Source organism: Coregonus lavaretus (assembly GCF_964263955.1).
Source record: "Coregonus lavaretus genome assembly, contig: HAP1_SCAFFOLD_8466, whole genome shotgun sequence".
Taxonomy (NCBI): Eukaryota; Metazoa; Chordata; class Actinopteri; order Salmoniformes; family Salmonidae; genus Coregonus; species Coregonus lavaretus.
In genome coordinates this window covers 5,001-20,881 of record NW_028157951.1, presented here as the reverse complement: position 1 = coordinate 20,881, position 15,881 = coordinate 5,001, and the positions used below count along the sequence as shown (strand labels likewise).

The 15,881-nt window shown below is 44.9% G+C and overlaps 1 protein-coding gene across 2 annotated transcripts in view; it reads right to left on the bottom strand.

Annotated features, from left to right (window-relative positions):
- Positions 1-10,057: 10,057 nt before the first annotated feature.
- LOC311124610 (forkhead box protein N3-like) overlaps positions 10,058-15,881 on the bottom strand; it is an 8,319-nt gene continuing 2,495 nt past the window's right edge. The window contains exons 2-3 of one of the 2 annotated variants that reach the window (XM_084198725.1): positions 14,314-14,880; positions 10,058-13,681 (exon numbers count right to left, since the gene is read on the bottom strand). In XM_084198725.1, coding sequence (XP_084054851.1) covers positions 13,667-13,681; positions 14,314-14,862 — 564 coding nt within the window. In that variant the 5' untranslated portion in view covers positions 14,863-14,880 and the 3' untranslated portion in view covers positions 10,058-13,666. The other variant, XM_084198724.1, reaches the window with a different exon arrangement.

Here is a 15,881-nt window from a genome sequence, read left to right as displayed (position 1 = left end):
TTTACCTATACTCTGAGAGAGGGAAGAAGAGGGAAGGAGAGAGAAGGAGAGAGAGAGAGGGAAGGAGAGAGAGAGGGAAGGAGAGGGGAGGATAGGGAAGGAGAGAGGGAAGGAGAGAGAAGGAGAGAGGGAAGAGAGGGAAGGAGAGAGAGAGGCAGAGAGAGAGAGAGAGGAGAGAGAGAGAGAGAAGAGGATGGTTAGTATTATTTAACTAACAACATGAAAACAGGAATCTTGACCATTTGAACCATGGCTATATGACAGTTGTCTCTCTCACTATCCACTGTGCCTCGAAAACCAGCCTACATCAGAGACACACCAGATCACAAAACAAACACAGAGACACAGAGCAGAACAAACAGGTCCAAAGCACAAGCTCAGTCAACATCCAGCACCACAACCCTCTCCATATGTCCTGTCTTTCTGTTGTTGTCAACAACATAATGCCCCTAGTCTTATTTACAAAGTTGTGTCCTCTCTCTCTCTCTCTCTCTCTCTCTCTCTCTCTCTCTCTCTCTCCTCTCTCTCTCTCTCTCTCTCTCTCTCTTCTTCACTCTTCTTACATAGTTGTGCTGCAGACCAGATCCCACCCAGATGAAGCACATTGAAACAGAACATGACTGAATCCATTAGGAAAACTCCGGAAATAGGGTACTTCTCAAACATCACCCCAGGACCCATACATATCACACACATTTACATTCTATCAGAAGATATGTCTTAAAGGCATATTAGTCTTAATATATTATCTGCAGAGATAGTGTGTGTGTGTGTGTGAGTGTGTGTGTGTGTGTGTGTGTGTGTGTGGTGTGTGTGTGTGTGTGTGTGTGTGTGTGTGTGTGTGTGTGTGTGTGTGTGTGTGTGTGTGTGTGTGTGTGTGTTATTGCAGTGATATTTCCATTTTCCAAAAAATCTCCACAGAGCTCTTGGTTAAGACAGAAGGAGAGGAAACTCATGAACTTTTCCATTCCAGAGGGGTTGTGCTGTGATGTTCTATTTTTAGATCAAATAGATTTTTAGAACTTCCCCCACCTAATGAAGATGTCTACTTCCCATCAGTGCTGTTGGAGAGACATACACCCACCCGCCATGTAACTTAATACTTCACTACTCTGATAATGCTGCCAAATAGACAGTAAAAAAGAATGGAGTCTGACAGAGTAGTGACGAGAGAGAGGAGTGTGTGTTTGTGTGTGTATGTGTGTTTGTGTGTGTATGTGTGTGTGTGACTGGGAGATCAAAAGTCCAAAGCGACTTAGTCATGCATGCATACATTTTACATATGGGTGATCCCGGGAATTGAACCCACTATCTTGGTGTTGCAAACGCCATCCTCTACCAACCTTGCTAATATAATCAATCCCATCACTGTGAATTTTTCTGTGTTTCTACATGATACAGGTACTCACAGGAGGTAGGTACAAAGGCTTTCTTAATACAGGTAAGGTTAATTGGTGCTGTAGCTACAACTCAGAATGACTGTAACCGTATATTAAAATATGTCATGTAAGAAGGCTGTGTATTTATATATATTTACATTACAAGTAAATAAGTAATTATGTGTTCGCTTGTGTCTGTCCATTGGTTTGTTGAAGGACAGAATATAAATACTTTATTACAAGCACTAGGCTGTAATATTTAGGCCTCATATGTGTACAGGCATGTGTGTGTGCCCAGTCCAGCCACTTCCCCTGTGGTGTCTGATATTACCCAGCATGCTTAGCTCTCTGGTGTGGGTATAGTACAGCTAGAGATGCCTTCCCTGGAGAGTATGATATTATACCCAAACATGCACACATGAATGCACACACACACACACCATGGCATCACTCACATCTCACCTCCACTGAGGTGTCCCCCGCCGGCCCAAATTTCCCCCTCGCACTCTCCCGCCAGTCCACTGCGTGTGTGTGTATATGTGTGTGTGTGTGTGTTTTTGTGTGAGCACGCCGCCTGCCAGCCTGTTAAATCAATGCTCCCTACAGCGGAGCTCTCTACTGAGCCGCTGCCATCACCACCCCCAACCACCAGTCAGCAGACAGCTCCACAGCCCCCTGGTCGATGGGCCAATGGACCAATCAGAGTGCAGGACTCGCCTAGGCAACAGGCAACAGCAGGGGGTGGAGAGGAGGTGCCAAACTATGTCAATGTTGGCAAAGTAGGATGAAAGTTGCCACTAGACACTGATCTAGGATCAGTTTCTTGTTCTTCAAAACTCATGGCTATGGTTAGTATTTGGGGAGGTTAAACTGATTCTACATAATATCCTGCCATGGGTCCCAGAGTAACGTCTAACCTGAGAGGTGTAGTGGTGGTGGAGTGTGTTGTTGTTGGCAAAGAAAGTGACCCCAAGTCTTGTTAATGGGAGTTATTTATTCTTTGTAGCTAATGACATCCACATTTTTTTTGCAACTGCACCCTAGTCTCTCCTCTCCCTCCCCTCCCTTCTCCACCTCCCTCTCCTCTCACAGACCGTGCATTGGTGCCATTTTCTAAACCCCACTGGAGGTTTCTTCCACAGATTTTCTAAACCCCACTGGAGGTTTGTTCCGCAGCTCTGAGTACCCTCCCATTTGGATTGTTCCATTATGTGGAGCTGGTTTATCCTCATTCACCCAGACAACACCGGATCAGCGTCTCAAATGGCACTCTATTCCCTATTCCCTACATAGTGCACTACTTTTGACCAAAGCCCTATGGACCCTGGTGAAAAGTAGTGCACTATATAGGGAATAGGATGCCATTTTGGACGCAACACCAGGCCTGTCTCTCCTGCAGGTGTGTGTCAACCACCGTAGCAGGGGATTAGGGCTTTAGATCCAGGACAAGTGAGGCTGGAGGGACTGGTTACTGCTGTCAGCTACACTACATGTATGTGGACACCTGCTCGTCGAAAATCTCGTTCCACAATCATGGGCATTAATATGGAGTTCGTCCCCCGTTTGCTGCTATAACAGCCTCCACTCTTCTGGGCAGGCTTTCCACTAGATGTTGGAACATTGCTGCGACTTGCTTCCATTCAGCCACAAGAGCATTAGTGAGGTCGGGCACTGATGTTGGGCATTTAGGCCTGGCTTGCAGTCGGCGTTCCAATTCATCCCAAAGGTGTTCAATGGGGTTGAGGTCAGGCTCTGTGCATGCCAGTCAAGTTCATCCACACGGATCTCGACAAACCATTTATTTTATTTATTATTATTTTGTAATTATAATTCTTTTACCCTCTTTTTTCTCCCCAATTGCGATCTTGTCTCATCGCTGCAACTCCCCAACAGGCTCGGGAGAGGCAAAGGTCGAGTCATGCATCCTCCGAAACATGACCCGCCAAACCGTGCTTCTTAACATAGGCGCGCTTAACCTGGAAGCCAGCTGCACCAATGTGTCGGAGGAAACATTGTTCAACTGACGACCGAAGTCAGCCTGCAGGCGCCCGGCCAGCCACAAGGAGTCGCTAGAGCGCAATGAGCCAAGTAAAGCCCACCAGCCAAACCCTCCCCTAACCCGGACGACGCTGGGCCAATTGTGAGCCCCCCTATGGGACTCCCGGTCACGGCCGGTTGTGACACAGCCTGCCTTAGACCACTGCGCCACTCGGGAGGCCCTCAACAAACCATTTATGTATGGACCTCGCTTTGTGCACGGGGGAATTGTCATGCTGAAACAGGAAAGGGCCTTCCCCAAACTGTTGCCACAAAGTTGGAGGCACAGAATCGTCTAGAATGTCATTGTATGCTGTAACGTTAAGATTTCCCTTCACTGGAACTAAGGGGTCTAGCCCGAACCATGAAAAACAGCCCCAGACAACTATTTCTCCTCCATCAAACTTTACAGTTGGCACTATGCATTGGGGCAGGTAGCGTTCTCCTGGCAGATTCGTCCGTAGGACTGCCAGATGGTGAAGCGTGATTCATCACTCCAGAGAACGCATTTCCACTGATCCAGAGTCCAATGGCAGCGAGCTTTACACCTCTCCAGCTGACACTTGGCATTGCGCATGGTGATCTTAGGCTTGTGTGTGGCTGCTTGGCCATGGAAACCCCTTTCATGAAGCTCCAGACGAACAGTTCTTGTGCTGACGTTGCTTCCAGAGGTAATCTAGCAGGGCAGAAATTTGACAAACTGACTTGTTGGAAAGGTGCCATCCTATGACGGTGCCACGTTGAAAGTCACTGAGCTCTTCAGTATGGGCCATTCTACTGACAATATTTGTCTATGGAGATTGCATGGCTGTGTGCTCAATTTTATGCACCTTGTCAGCAACGGGTGTGGCTGAAATAGCCAAATTCACTAATTTGAAGGGGTGTCCACATCCTTTTGGCCATGTAGTGTAAGTTCTTAGCATGGCTACATGTACTCCAGAGGCACTGAGGTGTGGAAATAACGCTGTAGTTAAGAGGGAATAGCTAGAATTGAGGTGACAGATTTATTCAGGATTGGTTCACAGTGGAGAAGATGGCCAAGTACAGAAAGAAGTGGAGATTCTTTGTTCTGTGATGCCCTTCGTGCCAGCCGTTGCAATGGGGATGAGTGAGAGATATACTTATTTATTTATTTGTATTTAACCTTTATTTAACCAGGTAAGCCAGTTGAGAACAAGTTCTCATTTACAACTGCGACCTGGCCAAGATAAAGCAAAGAAGTGTGATAAAAACAACAACACAGAGTTACATATGGGGTAAAAAAACATAAAGTCAAAAAATACAACAGCAAATATATATACAGTGTGTGCAAATGTAGCAAGTTATGGAGGTAAGGCAATAAATAGGCTATAGTGCAAAATAATTACAATTAGTATTAACACTGGAACGCTAGATGTGCAAGAGATTATGTGCAAGTAGAGATACTGGGGTGCAAAAGAGCAAAATAAAAAACAATATAGGGATGAGGTAGTTGGGTGGGCTAATTTCAGATGGGCTGTGTACAGGTGCAGTGATTGGTAAGGTGCTCTGACAACTGATGCTTAAAGTTAGTGAGGGAGATAAGAGTCTCCAGCTTCAGAGATTTTTGCAATTCGTTCCAGTCATTGGCAGCAGAGAACTGGAAGCAATGGCGGCCAAATTAGGTGTTGGCTTTGGGGATGACCAGTGAGATATACCTGCTGGAGCACAGACTACGGGTGGGTGCTGCTATGGTGACCAATGAGCTAAGATAAGGCGGGGATTTGCCTAGCAGTGATTTATAGATGGCCTGGAGCCAGTGGGTTTGACGACGAACGTGTAGTGAGGACCAGCCAACAAGAGCGTACAGGTCACAGTGGTGGGTAGTATATGGGGCTTTGGAGACAAAACGGATGGCACTGTGATAGACTACATCCAATTTGCTGAGTAGAGTGTTGGAGGCTATTTTGTAAATGGCATCGCCGAAGTCAAGGATCGGTAGGATAGTCAGTTTTACGAGGGCATGTTTGGCAGCATGAGTGAAGGAGGCTTTGTTGCGAAATAGGAAGCCGATTCTAGATATGTAGCTGTATTTACCAGCAGAGAATAGTCCAACTAGTTTGCATTGAATGTAAACAAATAAAAACAACAGTGCTATTTAAATTTGGGTTGGCTGGTTACCACTTTTTTTCTTTCCATGTCTTGGTGTCTCCTGAGTGGCGTACTCCTGAGGTGTCTCCTGAGTGGTGTACTCCTGAGTGGTGCAGTGGTCTAAGGCACTGCATCGCAGTGCTAACTGTGCCACTAGAGATCCTGGTTCGAATCCAGGCTCTGTCGCAGCCGGCCGCGACCGGGAGACTCATGGGCGGCGCACAATTGGCCCAGCGTTGTCCAGGGTAGGGGAGGGAATGGCCGGCAGGGATGTAGCTCAGTTGATAGAGCATGGTGTTTGCAACGCCAGGGTTGTGGGTTCGATTCCCACGGGGGGCCAGTATAAAAAAATATGTATTCACTAACTGTAAGTCGCTCTGGATAAGAGCGTCTGCTAAATGACTAAAAATGTAAATGTAAAAATGTGTCTTGGAAAGAGCCTTGTTCCTGGAATAGCCAGCTGCATGTGTGCTCAGGGTTCTGTGCCTACACTACAACCCAACCCAACCTGGTTCCACGCCACTGCCCCTCTGAGTTTATAAAGCATTCTAGGAAGGCTTCCGGGAAACCCTGAAGTCATATGGCTCCAGGAGGTAGAAGTTGCCCTTAACAACAGTTCTAGGATCAGATCAATAGAAACCCAATAACTTGAACCATTAGGGAAAGAAACAAAAAATATCTGACCTGGTTACACACATCACCGATGACTTGACATGGACCAACAACACCACCACTCTTGTCAAGAGGGTGCAACAGTGTTTCTACTTCCTAAGGTGGCTTAGGAAATACGGCATGGCACCTCTCCAAATAATACTGCTGCACCATTGAGAGTGTCCTGACTAGTTGCATCAAGGCCTGATACGGGAATTGCTCCGTCCACAACCGCAAGGCCCTCCAGCGGGTGGTGAAAACGGCCCAGTACCGTGCTCCCACCCATACATGACATCTACTTGAAACGGTGCCTGAGGAAGCCCCGCAGCATCATCAAGGACATCATACACCCCAGCCACGAGCTGTTCTCTCCCTTACCGTTGGGCAGACGGTACCAGAGCATGAGGTCTGATACCATCACAACTGCTGCTACCAGACTCTTACTTACTATTGCTAATACTGCACAATTTAAACACTGCCCCCAATCCCCCCAAGTATTATAATTATGTTAAAATGTTTCTACTGAGCCATTTACTTTATGTTCGTATTCTTATCTTCTATTATTTCTTATTGTTGTTGCATTGAAGAGAAGGAACCTGCAAGTAAGCATTTCATTGGACAGTGTATACCATGTGTAGGCTATCCTGTACATATGACTAATTAAGCAATAAGGCCCGAGGAGGTGTGGTATATGGCCAATATACCATGGCTAAGGGCTGTTCTTAAGCACGACACAACGTGGAGTGTCTGGATACAGCCCTTAGCCGTGGTATATTGGCCATATACCACAAACCCCTGAGGTGCCTTATTGCTATTATAAACTGGTTACCAATGTAATTAGAGCAGTAACAATAAATGTTTTGTCATACCCTTGGTATACGGTCTGATACACCACAGCTGTCAGCCAATCAGCATTCAGGGCTTGAACTACCCAGTTTATAATAAAACTTAAACCTTGAAACATATGTCTTAATAGACACTGTATAAATTCAGAGCACAAAGATGTGCAAAGACAGAAATACACTGACTCTGAAGAGTATATACAGAGTGGTCTAGGCTAGAGAGCTGCATTCCCGAGGGCATCCCGCGGGACATGTGGCCAGACTGAGAGCATTGTGGAGTGGTCTGCATTTTTCATGCTGCGGTCAGGAGCGGGCGGTCAGACAGACAACTTTGGGATTCAAATATTTTTTAGTCCCGCAGATAATTACGAAAGGTCGTCTTTCTGTCTTGTATGTGTTATTGTATTAAAGCACCTGTTTGTCGCACTATTCAAAAACTCTCATAGGAGGATAATTCTGCTTCAAGTTCAGTAACCTACCTCTCCTCTCTTGTGTTGGGCGTGCGAATAGCACCTCTGTTGCAATATTCACAAACTCTAATAGCCTAATTTTTGCTGATTTACATTCAGTACCCTACCTTTCTTCTCTTTTTTGGGGCATGCAAGATCGAGTACACCTATAAGTGTGGCCTTAAAATTGCTGGGAAGCCAGCTGCATCACATACACCTAAAATAACATTGCGGGACTGCGGTCGGATTCGGGACCATTTCTTGCGGGAGCGGGTTGGAGTCAGACAAGAAGTCAGCGGGCGCGGTATGAAAAGCAGCAGGAGCGGGATGAAGAAATCGGTCCCACAGCAGACCTCTAGCCTAGGCCAACTCAGTCTGTCAACGTCAGAGAGAGAGACAGAGAGAGAGAGAGAGAGAGAATGAAAGACAGACAGAAAGAGAGGAGTTGTATGCTCCCCACATCTGTTTCCTCTGTTACATAAACTGTAGTCTGCAGTGTCTGGGACCCACTAGGAAAAGAAGGTAGAGAGAAGAGAGGGGGGTGGGGTATTAAATGTTCCTGCTGTTACTGACCCTAATACTGCAGACCTCTTCAACCAACCACATACCAGGGATCCGGATGTTGCTATGGTTCTAAGCTGCATCATAGTATAATGGCAGAAAAGGTTATATCAGAGAACTATTTGTTCCAAATACATTTATGAGTCATTGAAAACATAGGATCTGTTTTTCTTCCTCTGCTGTGACCAACCCTCTTAGAAAAAAAAAAGGTGCTATCTATAACCTAAAAGGGTTCTTCAGCTGTCCCCATAGGATAACCCTTTGAAAAACCCTTTTGAGTTCCATGTAGAACCCTTTACACATTTTGGAACAATGTTTTCTATGAGTGTATGAGACCCTATGACACCACTTTAACCAGTTTCAAACCAGAGATCTGTTGCTATGGATCTTGAGTTAGCCTGGTTACCAGTCTGTTTCCACTTTAGCCACAGATGAAAATAGAGATTTAGTCCAAAGTTGTGGTCATACACTAGAGGCAAGGTTAAGTTAGATAACTGTCTGATCCCAATACCTTGAGAAAGCGTTGAGAGTATTGGATTGATGAAATAGCTATTTTTGAACTGTTTCTCATGCAGCACTGACTTCATAACTCACTAATCAGCTTTGATTTCATAACCAAAAATCTTTGAATAATTTGACGCTGTGTGTGTGGTGCGTGTGTTATGATTACAACACTGATCCAAGGCACTAACAGAACAACACTGTGTCATGTCATTAAGGCTTCTCATTCACCAATGGAGGAATCCTGTTTGTAAACAACACCATGGAAACCGTGAGACTTGAGCCCTCTGGCTGTCTCGCACACAAACACGCGTGCACATACACACACACACACACTTATGCACACACACGCATATTCTAAGCTAACCCCAGTCAGTAGTCTTGTCGTCTGCCTGGATATGACCCAGAAACACACTCACTGGAACAAATAGGGTATTGTCATAATAATATCCACCTCTCGAAATTGATGGAAATATAATTTGGTACATTTGCAAAAAGGCTATTTTCTTCCAAGCAAAAGCCTAGAAAGGACTTAGCCCTTGGACCAACCAAGACTGTTTCACTATACTAAACCCCAATCCAGTTGTAAGATTTTCCCTCCCAACTAGCTTGACGTTAATGTGAAATATAATGCAATGTAAAAATGCTTACCCGACCCATACTGTGCTCAATTCAGATTGAGACAAACAGGCAGAGGAAAGCAAGTTATAGTAAAAGGCATTTAAAAGGTCAAAAACATGAAACACAGCTTCTCCTTAGAAATACAGTAGTTGAATGCTACAGTAACGTTAGTCTCTCCTTTTTTATTTATTTTTATTTCACATTTATTTAACCAGGTAAGCCAGTTGAGAGCAAGTTCTCATTTACAACTTCGACCTGGCCAAGATAAAGCAAAGCAGTGAGGAAAAAACAACAACAACACAGAGTTACATATGGAATAAACAAAACTTACAGTCAATAACACAATAGAAAATATATATACAGTTTTTGCAAATGTAGTAAGTTATGGAGGTAAGGTAATAAATAGGCCATAGTGCAAAATAATTACAATTATAATTTAATATTAACACTGGAGTGATAGATGTGCAGAAGATGATGTGCAAATAGAGATACTGGGGTGCAAATGAGCAAAATAAATAACAATGTAAATAACAATATGGGGATGAGGTAGTTGGGTGGGCTAATTACAGATGGGCTGTGTACAGGTGCAGTGATCGGTAAGCTGCTCTGACAACTGATGCTTAAAGATAGTGAGGGAGATAAGAGTCTCCAGCTTCAGAGATTTGCGCAGTTCGTTCCAGTCATTTGCAGCAGCGAACTGGAAGGAATGGCGACCAAAGGAGGTGTTGGCTTTGGGGATGACCAGTGAGATATACCTGCTGGAATGCATACTACGGGTGGGTGTTGCTATGGTGACCAATGAGCTAAGATAAGGCGGGGATTTGCCTAGCAGTGATTTATAGATGACCTGGAGCCAGTGGGTTTGGCGACGAATATGTAGTGAGGGCCAGCCAACGAGAGCGTACAGGTCACAATGGTGGGTAGTATATGGGGCTTTGGTGACAAAACGGATGGCACTGTGATAGACTACATCCAATTTGCTGAGTAGAGTATTGGAAGCTATTTTGTAAATGACATCGCCAAAGTCAAGGATCGGTAGGATAGTCAGTTTTACGAGGGCATGATTAGCAGCATGAGTGAAGGAGGCTTTGTTGCAAAATAGGAAGCTGATTCTAGATTTAACTTTGGATTGGAGATGCTTAATGTGAGTCTGGAAGGAGAGTTTACAGTCTAACCAGACACCTAGGTATATGTAGTTGTCCACATATTCTAAGTCAGAACCGCCGAGAGTAGTGATTCTAGTCAGGCAGGCAGGTGCAAGCAGCGTTCGATTGAAGAGCATGCATTTAGTTTTACTAGTGTTTAAGAGCAGTTGGAGGCCACGGAAGGAGTGTTGTATGGCATTGAAGCTCGTTTGGAGGTTTGTTAACACAGTGTCCAATGAAGGGCCAGATGTATACAAAATGGTGTCGTCTGCATAGAGGTGGATCTGAGAGTCACCAGCAGCAAGAGCGACATCATTGACATACACAGAGAATAGAGTCGGCCCGAGAATTGAACCCTGTGGCGAAACCAGGCGAGGCAGTTATTTGAGAAACCAAGGCTATTTAGTCTGCCAATAAGAATGCGGTGATTGACAGAGTCAAAAGCCTTGGCCAGGTCAATGAAGACGGCTGCACAGTACTGTCTTTTATCGATCGCAGTTATCATATCGTTTAGGACCTTGAGCGTGGTTGAGGTAAACCCATGACCAGCTCGGAAACCAGATTGCATAGCGGAGAAGGTACGGTGGGATTCTAAATGGTAGGTGATCTGTTTGTTAACTTGGCTTTCAAATACTTTCAAAAGGCAGGGCAGGATGGATAGAAATTAGAAAGGCCTGCTTGCTGAAGTGTTTTAGGGAGCGTTTGACAGTGATGAGGGGTGGTCGTTTGACCGCGGACCCATTACGGACGCAGGCAATGAGGCAGTGATCGCTGAGATCCTGGTTGAAGACAGTGGAGGTGTATTTAGAGGGTAAATTAGTCAGGATGATATCTATGAGGGTGCCCATGTTAATGGATTTAGGGTTGTACCTGGTAGGTTCCTCGATAATTTGTGTGAGATTGAGGGCATGTAGTTTAGATTGTAGGACGGCCGGGGTGTTAAGCATATCCCAGTTTAGGTCACCAAGCAATACGAACTCTGAGGATAGATGGGGGGCAATTAATTCACATATGGTGTTCAGGGCACAGCTGGGGGCTGAGGGGGGTCTGTAGCAAGCGGCAACAGTGAGAGACTTATTTCTGGAAAGGTGGATTTTTAGAAGTAGAAGCTCAAACTGTTTGGGCACAGACCTGAATAGTATGATAGAGCTCTGCAGGCTATCTCTACAGTAGATTGCAACTCCGCCCCCTTTGGCAGTTCTATCTAGACGGAAAATGTTGTAGTTGGGAATGGAAATCAGGGTTGGCTGAGTTTGCTAACGCAGTGAATAACTCAAACTTAGGGAGGAGGCTTCTGATGTTAACATGCAAGAAACCAAGGCTTTTGCGATTACAGAAGTCAACAAATGATAGCGCCTGGGGAGTAGCAGTGATACTGGGGGCTACAGGGCCTGGGTTAACCTCTACATCACCAGAGGAACAGAGGAGGAGTAGAATAAGGATATGGCTAAAGGCTTTAAGAACTGGTCTTCTAGTGCGTTGGGTACAGAGAAAACAAGGGGCCGATTTCCGGGCGTTGTAGAATAGATTCAGGGCATTATGTACAGACAAGGATATGGAAGGATATGAGTACAGTGGAGGTAAACCTAAGCATTGGGTAAAGATGAAAGAGATAGCATCACTGGAGGCACCGATTGAGCCGGTCTCCGCGTGTGTGTGGGGGGTGGGACAAAGGATCTATCTGAGACAGGTTGAGCTGGACTGGGGGCTCTACATTGAAAAAGTACAGTTAGAACTAACCGAAACAACAATAGGCAAGGCATATTGACATGGGAGATAGGCATAAAGCAGTCACAGGTGTTATTCGAGAGAGCTAAGACAACAGCTAAGCTAACAGCTTAGACAACAGCTGGTAACAGTTTACATAATTAGGATTCCATACAAACCAGTCTTTTTCTCATGTAAAATAGCTGTTTTTAGACGCAGGCACACATTCTTATGTGTATACTGAGGCATGCATCTTTAGGTAACGCTTTATTTTCTGTTCCTGTAACAGTTGGTAGTCAGTTTGGGCTGAGCGGGTATTGGACAGAATTGAAGAGTTAACTAATTGGCTGTCTTAAACTGTGTGTGTGAAAAAAAAAATGTATGTCCCTGCCAACTGCACCTTTCTGTCCTTGCAATCACACGCACGCACACACACACTTGTGTTCATCCACACACATATATTATTGTACGAACCCAAGGGCGGGCACACACACTCAAAGTCAGTATAGCCAAATCAGTTTTCCCGTCGCCACAGCAACAGCATACTTTTATGTCAACTGCAACCTAGTTACTATGGAGATATGTATACAAGGCAAACTCTATGCAGTTGTAGTCAAGGGGCCAGCTGACAGAGTAACTTAAGGGCAGACACACACACACAATACGCTTTGTACATTTTGTCTTTCCACATATCACATTCACTCACAAGGGAAAGGCAGTGGTTCATGTGCTGGTCAAATGTAGTTTAGTGCTCACAAGTCCATTTCATAAAGAATCTAAGGCAAAAGCTAAAGCCTGCATAGTGTACATAATATAAGCCATATGGGTGATTACATGCCAGAGGGAGCGAAAAATATGTTTGATATCTCAGATTGTTCTGGCAATTCTCAAATATGAACTTCATTAGAAGACACACATTAAAGTGTCTGGCTACAGGGGTGCTCCGCTCTTGTGCTCTGTAATACGAACTTTCAATTCTCTCTTAGACTTTCCAACATAATAATAGCCACATGGGCACTGAAGTAAATAGACCACAAATCTTGTTTTACAGGAAATTCTACCCCTTACATACATTTTCTTTCCGGAAGAAAGAAATTACCCTTGAACATTGCATCACAGTGAACTGTCCCCTGTAGCCAGACACTTTAATGTGGGCAGACTGAGGTTCCAGGGCTTGTACAGCCACTTAAACAAGGAAGTGACAGAGAATAATTGCTGTTGCAGAGAGGCATTTTATGTCTGTGCCTTACAAACAGAGCCTTAGAGGCCTGAATGAAGAACTTCTGTTAGGTTGCTTCCTTTGAACAACAGGAGCCTTGGTGGAAAATAGAAGAAAATGTATGTAAATATTGTATGTAAATAATGTATGTAAATAATGATTGTGAAAAAAGCAGTACTACAATGTGACATTATCTATAAATATGGGTGGATGTCTGTTGTTCTCCAAACGCTGACGAAGGTTGTCGGCGAAACGCGTCCCTTTGTTCTTACCTATGCTGCAAAAAAATTCAACCAGCACTCACAGTCTCACGTCAGAATTCGACATTCATCCATGTTTCTCAAATGTCAAATTTCGAAGTTGTTCCAAACGTCAAATTTTTAAGTGTTTCCACGTCATCTCACCACGTCCTCAAACATGGATGGACGTCGAATACTGACTTGTATCACGGGTGTCCTGGCTGAAAAAATAAGACATTAAAACTTAAAGAATATTTCAGTGAGTGTGGGTTATCCCTTTCTTCCAGTATTTGCTTATACTTTCCCCATGGGCAGATGATATCTGATGTCTTTTGACATGAATGTTATTACAACTTTTAGTTTTAATTGGTCATGGGAATTATTTTCCTTATAAATATCTAGCCTATAATTATTTTCCTTATAGATATCTAGCCCATATGTAATCTGCTCCTGAAACAGGAGAATGATTACTGAAATATGTAAGCCTTTAGAAGAGACCATATCAAGATTGACATCAAAACCGAAAGACTGTTCCCTCCAGAAAACTCCAAACTTCTCACAGAATTCCAACTAAAAAGCAGATGATAAAGTATTGATAAAGAAATTCCTTGTACATGTGTAGACAAAATACTGGATATGTTTGACTCTGAGATTGAAATGTCTGTTCTCCTGATAACTGAATTTGAAATGCGTCCAAACACCTCAAACAAGCAAAGAGAAAGGGAAAGAGAGAGAGAGAAAGAGAGAAAGAGAGCGAGAGAGTGCGGTGCATCTGTTTGTGTTGCGTGTGTGTGGGGTATGTGTGTGAGTGTGTGCGTACGCGTGTGTATGTCTTTGCTAGCCTCCTCCTTACCTGGCTCCTGTCCTTGTCCACCTTCTTGAAACACTTATTAAGTGACAGATTGTGGCGCACCGAGTTCTTCCAACCAGTAGGGGCGCTAGCAAAATACGGGAAATGCTCCAGTATCCAACCATAGATATCTTTCACCGGCAGCCTCTTGGACGGCGCGTCCTCTATCGCCATGAAGATCAGACAGCTGAACGAGTACGGAGGCTTCCGATTGGCTCCCATGGCCAGGTCGTATGGGGAAGAATCACATGGGTCGGGGGAAGGGGAGGAGGAGGAGGGGGAGTGTGGGGGTAGAGGGTGACCGTCAGGATCCTGTAGGGGGGAGACGGAGCGTAGCCCCGAGTGAGAGAAGCTGTTGAGAAGGTCTGTGCTCTCGTGGAGCCAGGAGAGGCTGGTGAGCTCCTCGTCCTCGGCCTTGGAGAAGGAGGCCGACAGGGACAGGGACAGGTCGGCTGCCTCCGCCTCCCTGTAGAGGGGACTCAGACCCCGGGTCGCTCCCAAACCGCTGCTGGGGCTCTGGGCCTTCTTACTGGGGGGCATGGTGGGTCCCATCCAGCCCTGGGCTCTCTCCTGGAGGGGGGAGGAGACGACAAGAGGACAAGATTGGGTTACTGTGAATAAAGTCATGTCTGCAACTCTGATGCTTCTACAGTGGTTTTTGAGAGACAGTTTCAATCCAACTGGGATCCTCAGGAATGGTTGCTGTAACAATCACACCAACTAGTGAAGATAAGATGAGAGTTAGAATACATTAGTTAACTGCAGATTAATTGATAGAACAGTAGCTACATTGACTGCATAGTAAATGCTTATATCTTGTTTTAGTTGGTGTCTTCTGTTGGTAAGATTATCCCAAGATGGGAATGTGCTGGGCACGACTCAGTCATAGAGTGAGTTATCTACTCCTGCTCATCCCACCGAGGACACACACCCCGACACACACACACACAGGCATACACACACACTAGGATAGGATTAATCCCAGCAGGAGATATGTAGTAGCCAGCTCACCCTGAATGATCATGCTATGAGCCAAGGTAATCATCCCCCGATTTGACTCTTCACTCTGGCTGATTGATGGACAGCTGTCAACATCCATCCCTGTCCCCCCTCGCTATGACAGCTGTCACGTTGCCATGGCTGCCTACCCCCTCTCGGAGCCACTTTCACCACAGAACAACAGCTCTGTGTCTCTGTGGTTGCATCTCAAATGGAACCCTACTCTGTATATAGTGCACTACTTTTGACCAGAGCCCTATGGGCCCACTATGCAAGGAATAGGGTGCTATTTGGGAAGCTACTCTTCCTTCCTGCTCTGATAATTCTGCTTCACCGAGTTACAAGGACTGAGCTATATATGGAATAGAACACATGTATATACTGTAGGTTGTGTGGTAGACGATGTATGCATTATGCCACCAAACACTAGCCTACAGCTTTGAGATCTGTCGATATCTTTTCTCTTGTCTTCATAAAAAGATGTATAGGCCTATAGGCTCTATTGTGTATAGTAGTTTGAAGTATTAAGCTTTAACTAAATGCTTTCTTGCAGGTTCCTTCTCGACAATGCA